Genomic DNA, 21,550 nt, shown 5'->3' on the forward strand with positions numbered 1-21,550 from the left:
TACCTTCCTACAGATAGTAAAGACTACAATCAACGACCCAGTTAAGTAATAATCAGCATGTTTTTATATTTATTGAATAATAGGGATTTAATGTGAAAGGAAAGTTGAAGATTGGTATGATTATGTCATGTTATGACGTTAAAAGTCTGGTTAATGTTTGTATAAAGATGAAAGTACACACAGTTCCGCTCAGTGGGTTAGAGCATGGTGCTGGCCACAACAAGGTTAAAGGTTTAAAACCCGCTCGAACCAATTTCTCCTGCTCCTCTTCCTCCTCTCCTCTTCCATCTTCCTCCTCTCCTCTTCCATCTTCCTCCTCTCCTCTTCCATCTTCCTCCTCTCCTCCTGTCTCTCCTCTTCCATCTTCCTCCTCTCCTCCTGTCTCTCCTCTTCTATCCTCCTCAACTCCTCCTCTCTCTTCATTTCCTCCTCTCTCCTCACCTCCTCTTCCCGTTTCCTGATCGCCTCCTCTTGTTTCTTCATTTCTTCCTCTTTTTTCTTCCTCTCCTCCTCTCTCTTCCTCTCCTCCTCCTCTTCGATCTTCCTCTGGACCTCCTGGTACATCTCATTGGTGTAGTGTTGTCCTCCATTCTTCATCACCATCTCCTCTATCTTCTTCAGCAGCTCTGGGACTTGGTCAGGGTTGGCGCTACTGTCACTGTCATTGATGACAGAGTGATATCCACCTCCACATTTGCTGATGAGATTCTGGAGGTTAACACTTTCTCCTACAAACTGCTCAACAGATTTTTTTCTCAGCTGGTCTCCTCCAGTGAACAGCACCATGGTGTACTTTGAGGCTTCTTCTCCAAAGTTCTCCTGGATCCACTTCACAGTGTTCTGCTCTTCGGGTGTGAACCTCCCCAGTCTGATCACCAGCAGGAACACATGGGGTCCTGGGACTGACATATAGAAGCAACGTTCTAGTTCACATTTCATTTTCTCTATTGTCACTGATGTGTCAAAGAGTCCTGGCGTGTCAATCACATCAATCTTCCTTCCATCCACCTCTCCACTCTGTTTCTCACACTGAACAGTCACAGACTCAGGGGAGGAGTCTTCTTTAAACCCCTCCCCACCCAGGATGGTATTTCCTGTTGCGCTCTTCCCTGCTCCAGTCTTCCCCACCAGAACTATCCTCAGATGAGCTAGATTAGTTTCTGTGAATTAAAAAAAAAAGAACATAGAGGCACCATTATATGCTGAATAAATTATCAAGTAAATTAATCAAATAATGTAATTTACAGTACATAGTCATGTTGATGATTATAACAACAAAAAATGTGCTTACTCTGTCTCTCTCTCTCCTCCTCCTCCTGTCTCTTCATCCTCTCATCCTCCTGTCTCTCTCTCTCCTCTTCCTCCTGTCTCCTTACCCTCTCCTCCTCCTGTCTCCTCATCCTCTCCTCCTCCTGAGAGAGAGAGAGAGAGAGAGAGAGAGAGAGAGAGAGAGAGAGAGAGAGAGAGAGAGAGAGAGAGAGAGAGAGAAGGTGGAGCTAAAATGAGGAGTTGTTCAGTTATGTTGCTATATGTGAATGTTACACATATAGAACTGGAGGCTTTGAATCAGAGTGTCTTGTACAGTACCAGTTTAAGGAGCACTTGATGGACAACGTCGTTTATTGATTGCTTGTGCCTCTCATATGTTCTCTCTGTCACAGTGAGGCAATCTGAATAATAAGCAAAAAGAGTTAACAACCAAATAGTCTCTTGTGACAGACCGCTGACATAAATGTCTAATCAGTATTTGGTCCTGGGTTCCAATACGAACAACCAAACAACATACCAAGGTATACAAAAAGGTTAATTATCATGATTAATGACACCTGTTACTCATCAAGTGACAGGGCAAAGTATAAACAACCTTCCTGTAGTCTCACCCAGGAAATGGGGTCTATTCGAAGGCTGTTGGTCCCAGCAATTCACCATGAGGTCCACCATCTCCCCCAGCCCACCAGCCTGGTCCCTGTCCACTGCCTCCAGAGGAGGCCTGTCGCCCATGGGGACCCGGAACCTCACCATACTGGACTGGAGATCTACAGGAGAGCGAAATAAGAGAACAAGAAAGTCTAAATAATAGTGAGTAGTGACGGGTGAGCTGGATGAGAGATGGAGAGGAAGACGTGTGTGTTAATGTGTGTGTGCTTAACAGTGACACTACCACTTACGAGGGTTATCTGCATAATAGGGCTCTTTTCCAGTGAAGATGGACCACAGCAGTATGCCGTAACTGAGACAGAGGAAATAGAGAGAGTTATCAAATGTCCGTGGTACTTTCTGAGTGCTGTCTCTCTGTGGTGTACCTGTAGATGTCAGTGGCTCGAGTTGGTTCATACGATGATTCAAAAGCCTCAGGGGGCATGTAGCTTAGAGTGCCTCCTTCCTTCCCAGGCTCCTCTCTGGACGTCTTCAAAACACTATGGGAGACTTCAGCAAGGCCAAAATCTGTAAGCTAGAGAGAGAGAGAGACAGCAAGAAAGAGAGTGAACGTGTGAGAGAGAGAGTGAGAGAGAGAGAGATGGGCTTCACATAGACTAAACAGAAATAGTAATGTTCAGTAAATGTGTATACTGCCAGTGGGTAGTGACGACTGCATATAGTTCAGACGTATCTCACCACTAGTAGAGACTCAGGATCTTGGGACTTGCCTTTGCATTAAGGTTGTCATCCAGCAGCACGTTATTGGGCTTTAGGTCGCGATGAAGAAGTGGCTGAGGGAGGTTGTGAAGGAAGTTAATTCCCAGAGCGATCTGGTGGGCCAGGCGGAAGGCTAGGGGCCAGGGTGGGGGGCCAGAGAGGCTGGCCTGGAGGGTGGCCAGTGAGCCTATCTTCATTAACTCCATCACAATACCCAGCTGGGTGGAGAGGCCTCTACCTGGAGATGGAGGGCACCCCTGGTACACCCCCAGAATCCTCACCACATGGGGGCTCCCTCCCTTCTGCATATTTTTTACCTCCTTAAGCAGGAAAGTGCTAGAGCTGGAATGAGGTGTGAGTGTGGGAGGGTCGGGGTGGGGTGGTGGGATAAAGACAGGGATTATAGTCCATGAGCCAGACCAACAAGTTATTGATCACATACTGTATACCCTTTAATCATATTCCATTTGAAAGATTACAGTCACAGCTATCCATCAGACTCATTTTCTCATCAGACATATTTCTCATCAGACATATTTTCATATCTTTAGGTTACATATTAGAATGACCTGTATAAATTTCTTTAAAAAGGAAACTGATACATTTTAACTTTGTTTGACAAGTGGTACTGAAAGGTCATTAAATTACCTTTCAAATGATATATAACATAACCCACTTTGAAAGGATCAGATACAACTATTGTTTAAAAATCAGCTATGTTTTTGGATTGTACACTTTGTTGATAGATGCACCACATTTCACACACACAGCTAGAACAACAGGGTTTTAAAAAACATTTGTAGATACAGGGCCATCACAGGACTTAACCCGACAGAAGACTTATTCCAATATGGCCGCCAAACAACTCAATGGGGTCTTATTGGATTAATTTTGCATGACCACACCTGTATGAAATATAATTGTAGTACGCCCAAGAATGTCTTAAAATGTCCATAGTGATGTAGAACACACAACCACATGACCCAGATATATAAAGATGTCACATTATGATGTCACATTATGATGTCACATTATGATGTCACATTATGATTGTCACATTATGATGTCACATTATGATGTCACATTATTCACAGAATTGTGGTAACAAGGTGTCTTAAAAGCTGTATGAATTGATGACTTCTGAATATTTTACCTTCAAACATTTTTAAATGGATATGTACAAGTGAATAGTCATGGGTGTGAGCTTATTCAAATGACATACAATGTTATATTATTAACTGTTTTCATAAAAGGTTAAAGAAAAGAGCAGAAGCTCTGAATTATCCGTTCAGACTCCAGTTCTACAGTTTATGGAACATGTGCTACTTTAATATTGCACCAGTCGGTTTCCTCAAGTAGAAAGCCTGCACTTCTATGTAAAACAAACAACAACAACTAAAACACTTTAGTAAAAGCTACGGTAATATCCGCAAAAAAATAAAAAAATAAATAATAAATACTACAGTATACTACAATTAGCAAAAACACCACATGAATTACTATGGTATATACTACATTTTCTTTCACTACAGTGTTTATACTCTTAGAAAAAATGTGCTATCTAGAACCCTAAAATGGACTGAGCTACACGGGACCAGTTTACCCTAGTATTTCACTGAGCTACACGGGACCAGTTTACCCTAGTATTTCACTGAGCTACACGGGACCAGTTTACCCTAGTATTTCACTGAGCTACACGGGACCAGTTTACCCTAGTATTTCACTGAGCTACACAGGACCAGTTTACCCTAGTATTTCACTGAGCTACACGGGACCAGTTTACCCTAGTATTTCACTGAGCTACACGGGACCAGTTTACCCTAGTATTTCATGTGGGTGATCAAATAAAACCACACTGAGTTGTTAGGCGGCCATGTTAGAAAAAGGCTCCACGGGTGAGTCAATAGACTCTTAAGGATTTACAAACTCATTTTTCATAAGCCGTCTGCATCATTTACATAGATGACAGTTATAGAAAAGCACAGAAAAATCAGGAATCACTGTTTTTAAGTCACACAGCATTATAGATTTTGAGTCACATTGCATTATAGATTTTAAGTCACACAGCATTATAGATTTTAAGTCACACAGCAGGGTGTCAGTGATGTGCACGCCGAGGAATTTTAAGCTTTTCATCATCTCTACTGTGGCCCTGTCGATGTGGATGATCTCTGTTGTCTCCTGAAGTCCATGATCAGCTCTTTCCTTTGGATGAAGTTTAGGGAAAGGTTATTTTCCTGGCACCTCTCTGCCAGGACACTCACCTCTTCCCTGTAGGCTGTGTCCTCATTGGTGGTTATCAGGCCTACCACTGTCGTGATGTCAGCAAACTCGATGATTGAGTTGGAGTCGTACTTGGCCACACAGTCATGGGTGAACAGGGAGTACAGGAAGGGGCTGAGCATGCACACTTGTGGGGTCCCCATGTTGAGGATCAGTGTGGCAGAAGTGTTGTTACTTACTTCCAGGACCCAGTTTCACAGGACGGGGTTCGGACCCAGAGTCCCGAGTTTAGTGATGAGCTTGGAGGGCACAATGGTGTTGAAGGATGAGCTGTAGTTGATGGACAACATTCTTAGCATAGATTCTGAATGGTCAGACCATCATTGAACAGTCTTTACCACGGGTACTTACTGTTTAAGTTTCTGCCTATTGGAAGGGAGGAGCAAAATTTGATTTGCTGAAGGGAGGGCATGGAAGGGCCTTGTCGCCTTCCTGGAAGGGGGAGTAGCAATAGTCAAGATCCAAGAGTAGCAGAGGAGGTATTTATAAAACTTTGGCAGCATTTGTCAGATTTCCTTTATTAAAGTCCCCAGATACAATAAAAAAGGCCTCAGGATATGCGGTTTCCAGTTTGCACAAAGTTCAATGTAGTTAATTGAGAGCCGTCACAGTGGGGTGTCTGTGTGTGTGTGTGTGTGGGGGGGGGGGGGGGGGGGGGGGGGGGGTTACACAGCAGTGACGATGACCGAAGAAGGTTGGGAGGTAATACAGGCGCCGTTTGATGGTGAGGTATTTCAGATCGAGAGAACAAAAGGACTTGACTTCTTGTACGTTACTACGGTGACTTAATCATGAAACAAACACCTCGTTTTCTTTTTCCCCAGAGGGTTCTTTCTTCCTGTCCATGTGATGGACGGAGAACCCCGCTGGCTGAATGGACGGGGACAGTATATCCGGAGAGAGCCATGATTACGTAAAACAGAGTCCCTGATATCTTTTTGTACCCCAGGGAAAAATACTGTACCCTAACCGTAACCTTATTTCTAAGAGTGTAGGTTCACCCCTTCCACATATTCTAGACTGACCCTTCAGCCCTGTATCTACAAATGTTTTTTAAACCCTGTTCTAGCTGTGTGTGTGAAATGTGGTGCCTCTATCACCAAAGATACAATGCAAAAACATAGCTTCCTCTCTTCGTGGAATGTCAATGGTACAATTTCAGCAATGTTTTAATGGTTGTAGCTGGTATTTTCAAAGATGGTTATATTACATATAAGTTGAAAGGTAATTTCATGATATTTTAGAACTACTTGTTTTCTTGTTTTCTTGTTAAAGCAATTTATACAGGTAATTCTGATGTGTACCCTAGAGGTCTAAGCTAACATTTCTGTTGACCTAAACATTCCGAAAATGTGTCTGACGAATAGCTGTGAATCTTAGCTTTCCAATGATGACGGAATACGTGATCAGTAACTTCTTGTATACTGGCATTGTTTGTCATAGGATAAAATCCCGATGGGAAAAATGGATGGGATGGATGGATGAATAAAAGAGTGATAACACAGAGAAAAGCTCCCATTGCTACACTGCTATCACACATTTTCAAACTTCAACGAAGACCTTCAACAAAAATCTCTATGAGACATCGCCACCCCAAGTGAGCCGGTCCGACCCCCCTGGCTCATGAACTAGAGCAGGGGTGTCAAACTCATTCCACGGAGGGCCTAGTGTCTGCAGGTTTTTGTTTTTTCCTTTCAATTAAGACCTAGACAACCAGGTGTGGGGAGTGCTTTACTAATTAGTGACCTTAATTCATAAATCAAGTACAAGGGAGGAGTGAAAACCCGCAGACACTCAACCCTCTGTGGAATGAGTTTGACACATGGACTAGAACCTTAAAGAAACCTTTACTTCCCCTAGTGGTACCTTGACGTAAATACATTTGACCTAAGAGCAACAACAACAACAAAACTATTTAACAAAGACTGTAGGGGCAGCACTTTAAACCAGAAATAAATTACAGATTGCACCTTTAATCAAAATGGTTGACATCATTAAAACATATACACTACTGTCCAAAAGTTTGGGGTCACTTAGAAATGTCCTTGTTTTTGAAAGAAAAGCACATTTTGGTAAATTAAAATAACATCAAATTGATCAGAAATACAGTGTAGACATTGTTAATATTGTAAATGACTAATCGAACCCACAAATGCTGATGCTCCAGATACTCAGCTAGTCTAAAAAAGGCCAGTTTTATTGCTTTTTTAATCAGAACAACAGTTTTCAGCGGTGCTAACATAATTGCAAAAGGGTTTTCTAATGATCAATTAGCCTTTTAAAATGATTAACTTGGATTAGCTAACACAACGTGCTATTTGAACACAGGAGTGATGGTTGCTGATAATGGGCCTCTGTACGCCTATGTACATATTCCATAAAAATAAAAATAAATCTGCCGTTTCCAGCTACAATACTCATTTGCAACATTAACAATGTCTACACTGTATTTCTGATCAAATTGATGTTATCTTAATGGACAAAAAATGTGCTGTTCTTTCAAAAACAAGGACATTTCTAAGTGACCCCAAACTTTTGAACAGTAGTATATATTATGTTTTAAATGTAATGCAGTTCAATTAGTTTTCTTTCATATTGACCAGGGCCCTTATTTAGGGATTGTGAATGCACCGGAGCAAACAGAATTAACATGTTGTCTTATGCACGGCTGTGGAATGGTCATATTTACCCATCATCATAATGCAGCAACTTGATGGCCACATCAAACCTCCACTTTATATGCCTGGCCTTGTGGATCTGTCCAAATCCCCCTCCACCAATCACTTCCCAGTCCTGCAGGCTGTCATTACCGATCAAGTCCAGTGCCGGGCTGCTGGGTAGCGGCAGCGCCATCTTTCATAAAAAAATATTTAAAAACACTGATGTTAAATACTTTAACTCAGACTTATCAAAATAGCATGAAGACATTTACAGTCAAGATATGGAGTTGACACAAAAAGTAGATAACAGACTATCGCAACTCAGTTATTTGGCCAAATTAGTTTTTATATATATATTACACTAAACAATTAAACTCTGTGTTGGGATTCGCATGTCAATAACCTGTGAAATTAACATTTCGCTATACTTCAGTATCATGTCCTAAAGGTCATTTTCCCCTGCACAGCGGTTGCATTCATCAACCAATGGTTGAGTGGCATATCATCAACTGTGCCGTTGGGCATCAGATTGCTATAACATATGATGTAGTTAGCTGATATATAAAATAGCTATCCAGCCATTGTAAGATCTGGCATGTGTCAGTAATGTCTGACCAATGGAACATGACCATCATTTATTTAACTGCATTTTAAATAAATGATGGTCATGTTCCATTGGTCAGACATTACTGACACATGCCAGAGCTTATATAAAATTACATTCATATTGGGTGGGGGGGTTCTGAATGAATGTACATTTATAAAATGCAAAAGAAAGTTGTTTAATAAGACCGGCAAACTGTCGAAAGAGAGACATTATACAGCTGGTGGGAGTTGTAGTTCATGTTTGTAGTTCTAAATAAACGGATGTAACTTTTCGGCTTCGCGCTTTCTTGGCAGTCAAATACAGAGTTTCGAAACCCAGAGGTGCAAGACTAAGACTTCCGGGAAAGATTGCGATACACGCCAAACAGACCAGGCCGGGTTTTGTGGTTTCAGAAGTCAATTAGAGAAGTGAAAGATTCTTCCGAAATTGTCAACTTTCTCGAAATCTAAAGGCACAACCTAGATTGGAGCCAATGTTTTAAGTAGTTGAACATGGTATTACTCCAACCTTTGAAAGTAAAAACTGACACGTTTTCATTTTCGTAAAAAACTTTATATCGAATGAGTGCCTTTGAGTTGACGGCCCGCACATGCGCAGTTTGCGTTAGACTAAAGTACGCCATCCGTTTTTGAATAGCTTCATACTGTATGGTCTTTGTCAAATACTTTGAAAACCGGCAAATGGTAAGTAAATTCACCCGGAAACACTTACACGTTTTAATATTTATCTTAATGTGATCGCGTTTTCATGTCTTTGACAATGCAAACTTTTAGACTCATTTTTAGCGTACAAAATAAAGATACGGAAGTTACATTTCAGCATCTGACAGTTTCTTCGACCTAAATAATGTAAATGTTATTCAATAGAAAATGTTATTAGCGATCATTATGAAACAACCACGTACCTGCATTTGGTGTGATTTATTGAAACTGTTGGCCAATCGTGTGAAAATCGATTAAGGCTTCTTGGTTCAGTTTAGCGAAGCATGAATTACTCACGGATAGTTTATAGGAAAAGAGTCTGGCTGCTCTTTATCTGGGAGTAGAGGGGATTTCCACTCTTATGCCATTTGCTATCACGTCATTTCTGGTGAAATATAATTCATGCGGGATTTACTGATTATGTTACACAAAGGCAACAACAATAACAACATTGTTGAGATTTGTAGTGACCTGATATTATCCTTTAGGTGTTGGGTTGACAGTCCCTGGGTTCGTGCCCCAGTTATGGCTCACTATTTTTGTGTACATAAGTTATTCTTTGATCGTGTATATTTGGTTGATCTAGACATGCGCAGTGCTTAATTTGAGCCGGATCCGGTACATCTACATGAGAAATAACATCACTGTTTGTAATGTAAAACATTATAATAAAAGCAACCAGAGTTAATTTGAGTTGTCTCCTCATTACCTAACTCTCCTGCCCCCTAAAAAAACGTAATTGTAAAACGTAGATTTTCAGTCCCCACCTGATATTCTTAAAATTCATTCATTGAGCCGGCCCGGTTTTATGGTTTGCGCAATATTATAGACTTATGTTTTTGAGACCAACGCGTAGCCGCTGCTGCGGTAAGAGAGAGATCTATGATATCGCTCCCTCTCTCTGCTCTAATAGACACGCAACTCTCATCTCTTAACGGTTGCACTTCATCATTTATACACTAATAGAATCATACCGCGGGAAGGCACCCCTGATTAATGGAAATACATTTGCCGAAGTTATAAAATTACTGCTGTCTGTTCAGAAAGAAATTCAATTATTCTGAATACTACACCAGGAGTAGGTCTATAACTTAGCCACAGAGGAACAATAGCTTCTTTATGTTTGTGTAGCCCAATCATAAGGCATATAGACCTAACCGTGGAACGTGCAGAAAATCTGTCAGTGAACAGCATGCAGCCAGAACAAACCTTTCCCAATATTTCAAATAGGCTACAATCGCAGGAAAACACAGGTTGGAAAGCAAATGTCTCCTGCTTAAAACAGAAGACTCTAATCTGACTGTAGGCTAACAAAATATTGTATAAACTTCCAAGTAGGCCTAATGAGCAAACATTGTTTTACAAAGTAATACAAAAGAGCGAGGCTTTTGGCAAGAGCGTATTGGCCATCGCCAATGAGTGAGCTGTGCATCATTGGGTGAGTCAGTGAAAGCTTTTCTAGCTCAGGAGGTTGGTGGCACCTTAAATTGGGGAGGACGGCTTGTGTTAATGGCTGGAGCAGAATCAGTGGAATGGTATCAAATATATCAAACACATTGTTTCCAGGTGTTTGATGCCATTCCATTTGCTCCGTTCCAGCCATTATTATGAGCCATCCTCCCCTCAGCAGCCTCCACTGTTTTCTAGGACTATCATTTCCTCCTCATATTGTACAGTATGTCACACCTAGACCTAGACTATTGATGGATTACTTTACTTAGTTTACTTTATTGACCTCAGTTTGTCAGTGTCAAAGTAGCCTGTCATTTAGATCATTTGTGCAGAATTTGAAATATTCTGCTAGTCTCCAGTTATATAAAATGAGGTAGAATTGCATGAAATGTGTTTATAAAAGGCATTTCTTCCCAGACCCAAGTTAAAAAAACACCATGAGTGCAACTTCTGTAAGTGTCTCTACTCTACTGCTCTATGTCTCTACTCTACTGCTCTATGTCTCTACTCTACTGCTCTATGTCTCTACTCTACTGCTCTATGCCTCTCTACTCTACTGCTCTATGTCTCTACTCTACTGCTCTATGTCTCTACTCTACTGCTCTATGTCTCTACTCTACTGCTCTATGCCTCTCTACTCTAATGCTCTATGTCTCTACTCTACTGCTCTATGCCTCTACTCTACTGCTCTATGCCTCTACTCTAATGCTCTATGCCTCTCTACTCTAATGCTCTATGTCTCTACTTTAATGCTCTATGTCTCTACTCTACTGCTCTATGTCTCTACTCTAATGCTCTATGTCTCTACTTTAATGCTCTATGTCTCTACTTTAATGCTCTATGCCTCTCTACTCTAATGCTCTATGCCTCTCTACTCTAATGCTCTATGCCTCTCTACTCTAATGCTCTATGCCTCTCTACTCTACTGCTCTATGTCTCTACTCTACTGCTCTATGTCTCTACTCTACTGCTCTATGTCTCTACTCTACTGCTCTATGCCTCTCTACTCTAATGCTCTATGTCTCTACTCTACTGCTCTATGCCTCTACTCTACTGCTCTATGCCTCTCTACTCTACTGCTCTATGCCTCTACTCTAATGCTCTATGTCTCTACTTTAATGCTCTATGCCTCTACTCTAATGCTCTATGTCTCTACTCTACTGCTCTATGTCTCTACTCTACTGCTCTATGTCTCTACTCTAATGCTCTATGCCTCTCTACTCTAATGCTCTATGCCTCTCTACTCTAATGCTCTATGCCTCTCTACTCTAATGCTCTATGCCACTCTACTCTAATGCTCTATGCCGCTCTACTCTAATGCTCTATGCCGCTCTACTCTAATGCTCTATGCCTCTACTCTACTGCTCTGTGTCTCTACTCTACTGCTCTGTGTCTCTACTCTACTGCTCTGTGTCTCTACTCTACTGCTCTGTGTCTCTACTCTAATGCTCTATGCCTCACTCTACAGCTCTATGCCTCATTCTACAGCTCTATGCCTCACTCTACTGTTCTGTGTCTCTACTCTAATGCTCTATCCCTCTACTCTAATGCTCTATGCCTCTACTCTAATGCTCTATGCCACTATGCAAATGCAATGATGTGCATGCAATGCTTTATTATAAAGACACTTTTTTATGATCTGTTCCGGTACCTCAGAGCCCCTCGGGTCATTTTTTTGTTCCGGCACCTCACTAGGGCGGCAGGGTAGCCTAGTGGTTAGAGTGTTGGGCTAGTGACCGAAAGGTTGCAAGTTCGAAACCCCAAGCTGACAAGGTACAAATCTGTCGTTCTGCCCCTGAACAAGGCAGTTAACCCACTAGGCCGTCATTGAAAATAAGAATTTGTTCTGAACTGACTTGCCTAGTTAAATAAAGATAAAATGTTGTTATTTTTTATGGTTTTACAGGGTAGGATAGAGGCTTATCATTGGCCTGGCCATAACTACTGTCACACAATATCTGAATACTTGGTCAGATGAAATCAGGAAAATATATTTCTGGATGAATCTCACTTTTAATCCCTTCATGACTAACAGGTTCAGACCCATATCAGGACTGTCTTAACTGAAGTAGGTTAGCACTGGTGATGAATATGCGGGTTTTATCTCTCTTTAAAAATAATCACTATATTCTCTGTTTCTTTTCTCTCTTTATTGGGCTTTTATTCACTTCCAAATTATTAATAATTAAAGTTGCATAATTGCATCAAGAAAATGATCCATCACCAAAGTCCTTCCATCTATATACATCAGAATAGGTCAGTTTTGTGTTTTTGACCTATGAAGGGGGCCTGGCAGAAATTGATAGGGGCAATCAAGGTGGGGAAATGTCTATATACTGTATCCTTTAAAAGAGTAAGGTGGAACTACAGTACAGCTTTAATACAGGTCCTAATGGCTGTCCTAGGATCAGATTACCCTGACTAAATACTAACCAAACCATTAAAGAGTAAGGTGGAACTACAGTACAGCTTTAATACAGGTCCTAATAGCTGTCCTAGGATCAGATTACCCTGACTAAATACTAACCAAACCATTAAAGAGTAAGGTGGAACTACAGTACAGCTTTAATACAGGTCCTAATAGCTGTCCTAGGATCAGATTACCCTGACTAAATACTAACCAAACCATTAAAGATCTAAATCATATCAGATATATAGGGGCCAATATGGAATGTGGTATGTTGCTTTATGATGAGTCACTCACCCACTGTAGGTCTCTGAAACACAGGAGTACTCTGTGCAGCTCTGACCAGCTCCTCTTTGTAGGAAGTCAGCAGTTGGCTCTGGACTCTTTCTCCCATGATCCTTTGCTGATCCTCCTGGGTTCTCCCCCAGTGGAACTGGCTGGTGAGGTGGGGAATGTAGTCATTGGAGTTTTGTTCTGTTATGTAACATTCTACACATTGGAGTTTAACCTGAGCAAAGCACTACAACAGGATATTTAGTGATTTCTCAATCTTTAGTATTTTTTAATATTTGGAAATAAGGAAGTCAAGGAAAGTTCAGAACTTACTCTGACGCACATCCATCTCAGCTCAGCCGGGGATAAGGAGACACTCACAACAAGTAACGTTATCACACCACACTGAGGAAGTTATGGAAAACAATATCACTGAATGAGGAAATCACAAACTGTGATGTTTTAGGGTTTGTGTGTGTGTGTGTGTGTGTGTGTGTGTGTGTGTGTGTGTGTGTGTGTGTGTGTGTGTGTGTGTGTGTGTGTGTGTGTGTGTGTGTGTGTGTGTGTAAATCAGCAAGCCATGCAGCAAGTCAACTAAACACTCACCTAATATTCCTATTGCTGTGTGCTCCAGTCCTTCTCTCTATCAGGTGAACCAACACATGTAGTCTACACACATCCTAGACTCTATCAGGTGAACCATCACATGTAGTCTACACACATCCTAGACTCTATCAGGTGAACCATCACATGTAGTCTACACACATCCTAGACTCTATCAGGTGAACCATCACATGTAGTCTACACACATCCTAGACTCTATCAGGTGAACCATCACATGTAGTCTACACACATCCTAGACTCTATCAGGTGAACCATCACATGTAGTCTACACACATCCTAGACTCTATCAGGTGAACCATCACATGTAGTCTACACACATCCTATACTCTATCAGGTGAACCATCACATGTAGTCTACACACATCCTAGACTCTATCAGGTGAACCATCACATGTAGACTACACACATCCTAGACTCTATCAGGTGAACCAACACATGTAGTCTACACACATCCTAGACTCTATCAGGTGAACCATCACATGTAGTCTACACACATCCTAGACTCTATCAGGTGAACCATCACATGTAGTCTACACACATCCTAGACTCTATCAGGTGAACCATCACATGTAGTCTACACACATCCTAGACTCTATCAGGTGAACCATCACATGTAGACTACACACATCCTAGACTCTATCAGGTGAACCAACACATGTAGTCTACACACATCCTAGACTCTATCAGGTGAACCATCACATGTAGTCTACACACATCCTAGACTCTATCAGGTGAACCATCACATGTAGTCTACACACATTCTAGACTCTATCAGGTGAACCAACACATGTAGTCTACACACATCCTAGACTCTATCAGGTGAACCATCACATGTAGACTACACACATCCTAGACTCTATCAGGTGAACCATCACATGTAGTCTACACACATCCTAGACTCTATCAGGTGAACCATCACATGTAGTCTACACACATCCTAGACTCTATCAGGTGAACCAACACATGTAGTCTACACACATCCTAGACTCTATCAGGTGAACCATCACATGTAGTCTACACACATCCTAGACTCTATCAGGTGAACCAACACATGTAGTCTACACACATCCTAGACTCTATCAGGTGAACCATCACATGTAGTCTACACACATCCTAGACTCTATCAGGTGAACCATCACATGTAGTCTACACACATCCTAGACTCTATCAGGTGAACCATCACATGTAGTCTACACACATCCTAGACTCTATCAGGTGAACCAACACATGTAGTCTACACACATCCTAGACTCTATCAGGTGAACCAACACATGTAGTCTACACACATCCTAGACTCTATCAGGTGAACCATCACATGTAGACTACACACATCCTAGACTCTATCAGGTGAACCAACACATGTAGTCTACACACATCCTAGACTCTATCAGGTGAACCAACAAATGTAGACTACACACCTTCTAGACTCTATCAGGTGAACCATCACATGTAGTCTACACACATCCTAGACTCTATCAGGTGAACCATCACATGTAGACTACACACCTTCTAGACTCTATCAGGTGAACCATCACATGTAGTCTACACACATCCTAGACTCTATCAGGTGAACCAACACATGTAGACTACACACATCTTAGACTGGTGCCGTAGTAAGTATGTGAGGTCACCCTCCCTCCCTTCTGGGTCTCTTACCTCAAACAATCTAAACGTTGTATTACCTGTGCCAGTTGTCGAGACAACACCAGTTAAACACCTGTAAGGACACGCCCCTCTAATGCTCCAGAATGATATTAATATACCATGTGACTACAGATCTCTCTAACAGAATGATATTAATATACCATGTGACTACAGATCTCTAACAGAATGATATTAATATACCATGTGACTACAGATCTCTCTAATATAATGATATTAATAATAGACCATGTGAGTACAGGTCTCTCTAACAGAATGATGTTCATTTACCATGTGACTACAGGTCTAACAGAATGATATTTTTATACCATGTGACTACAGGTCTAACAGAATGATATTCATATACCATGTGACTACAGGTCTAACAGAATGATATTAATATACAATGTGACTACAGATCTCTCTAACAGAATGATATTAATATACCATGTGACGACAGGTCTCTCTAACAGAATGATGTTAATATACCATGTGACTACAGATCTCTCTAACAGAATGATATTATTATACAATGTGACGACAGATCTCTCTAACAGAATGAATTAATATACCATGTGACTACAAATCTCTCAGAATGATATTAATATACCATGTGACTACAGATCTCTCTAACAAAATTATATTAATATACCATGTGACTACAGGTCTAACAGAATGATATTAATATACCATGTGACTACAGATCTCTCTAACAGAATGATGTTAATATACCATGTGACTACATATCTCTCTAACAGAATTATATTAATATACCATGTGACTACAGGTCTCTCAGAATGATGTTAATATACCATGTGACTACAGATGTCTCTAACAAAATGACATTAATATACCATGTGACTACAGATCTCTCTAACATAATGATATTAATATACCATGTGACTACAGATCTAACAGAATGATGTTAATATACCATGTGACTACAGATCTCTCTAACAGAATGATATTAATATACCATGTGACTACAGATCTCTCTAACATAATGATATTAATATACCATGTAACTACAGATCTAACAGAATGATGTTAATATACCATGTGACTACAGATCTCTCTAACAGAATGATATTAATATACCATGTGACTACAGATCTCTCTACCAGAATGAATTAATATACCATGTGACTACAGATCTCTCTAACAGAATGATGTTAATATACCATGTGACTACAGATCTCTAACAGAATGATATTAATAGACCATGTGACTACAGGTCTCTCTAACATAATGATATTAATATACCATGTGACTGCAGATCTCTCTAACAGAATGATATTAATATACCATGTGACTACAGATCTAACAGAACTATATTAATATACCATGTGACTGCAGATCTCTCTAACAGAATGATATTAATATACCATGTGAATACAGATCTAACAGAATTATATTAATATACCATGTGACTACAGATCTAACAGAATGATATTAATAGACCATGTGACTACAGGTCTCTCTAACAGAATGATATTAATATACCATGTGAATACAGATCTAACAGAATTATATTAATATACCATGTGACTACAGATCTAACAGAATGATATTAATAGACAATGTGACTACAGATCTCTCTAACAGAATGATATTAATAGACAATGTGACTACAGATCTCTCTAACAGAATGATGTTAATATACCATGTGACTACAGGTCTCTCTAACAGAATTATATTAATATACCATGTGACTACAGGTCTCTCTAACAGAATGATATTAATATACCATGTGACTACAGATCTAACAGAATGATATTAATACACCATGTGACTACAGATCTCTAACAGAATGATATTAATACACCATGTGACTACAGGTCTCTAACAGAATGATATTAATATACCATGTGAATACAGATCTAACAGAATTATATTAATATACCATGTGACTACAGATCTCTCTAACAGAATGATATTAATATACCATGTGACTACAGGTCTCTCTAACAGAATGATATTAATATACCATGTGAATACAGATCTAACAGAATTATATTAATATACCATGTGACTACAGGTCTCTCTAACAGAATGATATTAATATACCATGTGACTACAGATCTCTCTAACAGAATGATATTAATATACCATGTGACTACAGATCTCTCTAACAGAATGATATTAATAGACCATGTGACTACAGATCTCTCTAACAGAATGATATTAATATACCATGTGACTACAGGTCTCTCTAACAGAATGATATTAATATACCATGTGACTACAGGTCTCTCTAACAGAATGATATTAATATACCATGTGAATACAGATCTAACAGAATTATATTAATATACCATGTGACTACAGGTCTCTCTAACAGAATGATATTAATAGACAATGTGACTACAGATCTCTCTAACAGAATGATATTAATATACCATGTGACTACAGATCTCTCTAACAGAATGATATTAATAGACCATGTGACTACAGATCTAACAGAATGATATTAATATACCATGTGACTACAGATCTCTAAACAAATTCAAGAGGAGATAGTGAGTACATGAGAAAAGCAACAAAGTGAAAATAACGTTCTATTGGACATTCTTTAATTTTAGAACAAGAATTGTGACTGAAAGGCACTTCCAGATTGTTGAGGGTGTAGTCATTGCTGTACTGTTTGTGTTATTATCCTGTGGTAGTAATGGTTTGTATCTGTCACTAAGCTGTAGTTAACTATGGGTGTGGTTCCTCTCAACTTGGTTTCAGTTCAGGGAAAATGTAACTTAAATTACCACCACAATATCATCAACTACAACATTAACTGAGGCAGCAAAGACAGACGGGACAAAGTAACAGGTAGGTGTTGAATGGTTTAGTTTGATGAAATTCGATTTGAATCAAGGATACCTGAACAATGTGTATGAAAGGATACACGCTAACGTCCCAAGTACTGCTTTGTAAATGAGGAAAACACTGGGGGACTTTCCTATATCTAGGAGATATGGACACATAAATACTACCAACATAACTACCACAAAACTACCTACATACCTCCATTCATTTTTTTTAAATGGTACTAGTTACTTTAGATGAGTCCCGTCACATACCATTGTGCTTGTGAGAATCTCCCCTTTCCATAGTGGGGTCATATTAGTTTGTATCCCAAACCGTTCAGACGCTACAGACAGAAGTTGGTTCATCGGCGGTACTGACTTCAGGCGAGTCTGATAACACGTGTGGAGGTCGTAGAGCAAAACGAAGAACATCGTTTGTAGGCCAAACCGTTCGGACTCTACAGCCGTTTTAGTGAGAAGACTGATTTTTGCATGCCGCATGGTCTGAAAAACAGCGCTGTATCTCGGCCACCTTCCTCCACCGCAGATGCAGAAGTCCGATATAGGCGGATTTGGTAGATTGAGAAGCAGTGGAAAACAGAAAAGAAAACGCTGCACACTTTTCCATGATGGGGATGTTTTATTATGTTACTTAGATTGAAGCAAGGGTGAATCAATAGACTCGTTGTTTATTGTGAAACAGTCTGTTCTGTTTAATCTGTTATTGTGTTCTATGTTTATATGTTACATGTTCTATGTTTATTCTGTTCTATGTTAATTCTCTTCTGTTCTATGTTTATTCTGTTCTATGTTCTATGTTAATTCTCTTGTGTTCTGTGTTTATTCTTCTTTGTGTTCTAAGTTCTATGTTTATTCTGTTCTATGTTCTATGTTTAACCAGTAAATAACATCACTTCATTGTCTAATTTCAATGCTTTATTGTAGACATCCTCTTCATTGAGTTGAATTGAGTTCGGGATAAACAACAGAGGAAAAGTACATCAACATGATGTCTTCAGGTGAGTGTTTTACCGCGATTAAAACCCAAACTTCCCTTTCATATGGAAGAGGACAGTTCAGTAGAGATACTCTACTATTGTAGTGTAACAGCTTCCCTATCATAGAGAAGAGGACAGTTCAGTAGTGATACTGTACTATTGTAGTGTAACAGATTCCCTGTCATAGAGAAGAGGACAGTTCAGTAGAGATACTCTACTATTGTAGTGTAACAGCTTCCCTATCATAGAGAAGAGGACAGTTCAGTAGTGATACTGTACTATTGTAGTGTAACAGATTCCCTGTCATAGAGAAGAGGACAGTTCAGTAGAGATACTCTACTATTGTAGTGTAACAGATTCCCTGTCATAGAGAAGAGGACAGTTCAGTAGAGATACTCTACTATTGTAGTGTAACAGCTTCCCTATCATAGAGAAGAGGACAGTTCAGTAGTGATACTGTACTATTGTAGTGTAACAGATTCCCTGTCATAGAGAAGAGGACAGTTCAGTAGAGATACTCTACTATTGTAGTGTAACAGATTCCCTGTCATAGAGAAGAGGACAGTTCAGTAGAGATACTCTACTATTGTAGTGTAACAGCTTCCCTATCATAGAGAAGAGGACAGTTCAGTAGTGATACTGTACTATTGTAGTGTAACAGATTCCCTGTCATAGAGAAGAGGACAGTTCAGTAGAGATACTCTACTATTGTAGTGTAACAGCTTCCCTATCATAGAGAAGAGGACAGTTCAGTAGTGATACTGTACTATTGTAGTGTAACAGCTTCCCTATCATAGAGAAGAGGACAGTTCAGTAGTGATACTGTACTATTGTAGTGTAACAGCTTCCCTATCATAGAGAAGAGGACAGTTCAGTAGAGATACTCTACTATTGTAGTGTAACAGCTTCCCTATCATAGAGAAGAGGACAGTTCAGTAGAGATACTCTACTATTGTAGTGTAACAGCTTCCCTATCATAGAGAAGAGGACAGTTCAGTAGAGATACTGTACTATTGTAGTGTAACAGAATAGGGAACATAAAACTGACAGGGATGCCAAAGTAAAATATAACCACTTGTTTTGTTTTTATTCTTTCAAGTATCATTAAATGACAGATCTGCTGAATGCTGTAAAATGCAGCAGATTCTAAATGATTAATAATCAGTGTGTGTATGTGTCACAGCTGCTGATAAGCCAGATTGTGCGCTGATGGTGGTTACTGTTGGATTCTTGACGTTGATCATTGGAATCGTTGTTGGAGTGAAACTGAAGGTGGCCACAGACCAGTTAGTTCAACAGCATCTATGGAAGGTTTATGTCTTTGTCCCTGTTTTTGTTGTTGCTTCTATCATGGTGGTTCTGAACTTGAAGAAACAGGAAGTATAGAGGGATACTGAAGTATGACTCCTACAATTAGCAAACACTTCTTGGTCAGTCACACAAAACTATTGAATGAATGACTGATTTGTACGTTATGTACATTTGTTATAAATAGCAATAAAATACTTTTCCAAAATATATGTGTCCATTGCTAATTGAAAAGGGGCTGCAGGTAACCTAGCTGTTGAGATTGTTGGGCCAGTAACTGAAAGGTCGCTGGTTTGAATCCCCAACCCGACTAGGTGAAAAATCTGCCGATGTGCCCTTGAGTAAGGCACTAAGCTACCAGGCTACTTGGCTACTTTTTCCTTCTTCCAATGAAATACTTCAACCACTAGAAACTGTGCATATACATGGTGTAAAGTTTTCCGGGAGGAAAGCACATTCTCACGTCAAGTTCAGATATTACAAATTATAACTTTTGCGTGAAAACTGGCGCGTGCACATTTTAGGGTCTATTTTGTATGTGCCCACGGTTTATAGATGAGGCCCCAGCTGAGGAAGATAGAGGAGATGGTGAAGCAGAATGGACACTATTACACCAAGGAGGTGTATCAGGAGGCTCAGAGGAAGATCAGAGGAGGAGGAGAGGAAAGAGGAGGAGGAAATTAAGAGAAGATCAAAATAAAATGGTAGAAAGAGAGTCTGAAGTTTCTAAGTTGAAATTACAAACTTCAGAAGCCTTTTTAAAACTCTATTTAAAAATACGCTACAAGTTTGCAACAAAAGAGTGTTCAAATTAAGATCCTATATCTGTACGTAGATAAATTCTCAAAGTAAACCATGTTTCAAATAGTAGACTGGTTTAATTTAAAACCACTATCCTCTGTATTAGAACATGTAAATGATTCTGGGACATCAGAGATCAGAAAAGAATAGGAGGAACTATAGAGGTGTGGTTTGCATGTTGCTGGATGAACTGGTTTTATGATGATGACATAGCAGAGGTGGCCAACAACTCTCACATTATTGAGCTGCCGGCTTGACACACATACACACACACACACACACACACACACACACACACACACACACAGTTTTGGAAAATCCCTAGCTCTGCCTTATTATTAATCTTGTGGTATTTATC

At 39.9% G+C, this 21,550-nt stretch overlaps 1 protein-coding gene and 1 long non-coding RNA gene across 5 annotated transcripts; one reads left to right on the forward strand and one right to left on the reverse strand.

Annotated features, from left to right (window-relative positions):
* Positions 1-41: 41 nt before the first annotated feature.
* Positions 42-13,960, reverse strand: LOC115178408 (serine/threonine-protein kinase dst4). 2 transcript variants are annotated; one of them, XM_029739587.1, is made up of 11 exons: positions 13,627-13,960; positions 13,354-13,425; positions 13,045-13,184; positions 7,610-7,773; positions 2,649-2,979; positions 2,304-2,452; positions 2,169-2,230; positions 1,881-2,036; positions 1,588-1,670; positions 1,292-1,412; positions 42-1,160 (listed from the first exon to the last, which is right to left on the reverse strand). In XM_029739587.1, the coding sequence occupies exons 4-11, from the start codon at positions 7,771-7,773 to the stop codon at positions 226-228; spliced, it is 2,001 nt and encodes a 666-aa protein (XP_029595447.1). In that variant the 5' UTR covers positions 13,045-13,184; positions 13,354-13,425; positions 13,627-13,960; the 3' UTR covers positions 42-225. The 2 variants fall into 2 exon arrangements, with proteins under 2 accessions (XP_029595447.1, XP_029595446.1); XM_029739586.1 differs by lacking the exons at positions 13,045-13,184; positions 13,354-13,425; positions 13,627-13,960 and adding an exon at positions 9,092-9,487.
* Positions 8,518-20,599, forward strand: LOC115178409 (uncharacterized). 3 transcript variants are annotated; one of them, XR_003872618.1, is made up of 4 exons: positions 8,518-8,870; positions 18,018-18,107; positions 19,031-19,104; positions 20,267-20,599. It is a non-coding gene; the product is annotated as an uncharacterized LOC115178409 (long non-coding RNA). The 3 variants fall into 3 exon arrangements; XR_003872617.1 differs by lacking the exon at positions 8,518-8,870 and adding an exon at positions 17,621-17,803; XR_003872616.1 differs by lacking the exon at positions 8,518-8,870 and having other exon boundaries at positions 17,636-18,107.
* The last annotated feature ends 951 nt before the right edge of the window (positions 20,600-21,550 follow it).

Source organism: Salmo trutta, chromosome 38 (assembly GCF_901001165.1).
Source record: "Salmo trutta chromosome 38, fSalTru1.1, whole genome shotgun sequence".
Classification (NCBI taxonomy): domain Eukaryota; kingdom Metazoa; phylum Chordata; class Actinopteri; order Salmoniformes; family Salmonidae; genus Salmo; species Salmo trutta.

Excerpts from the sequence above, each read along its gene's own strand:
- LOC115178408 (XM_029739586.1), bottom strand. Across the intron at positions 1,671-1,880 it reads GAATAGACCCCATTTCCTGG|ATTGCCTCACTGTGACAGAG; the intron begins GTGAGACTACAG and ends CTTATTATTCAG. Across the intron at positions 1,413-1,587 it reads ATCAAGTGCTCCTTAAACTG|GAGGAGGAGAGGATGAGGAG; the intron begins GTACTGTACAAG and ends TCTCTCTCTCAG.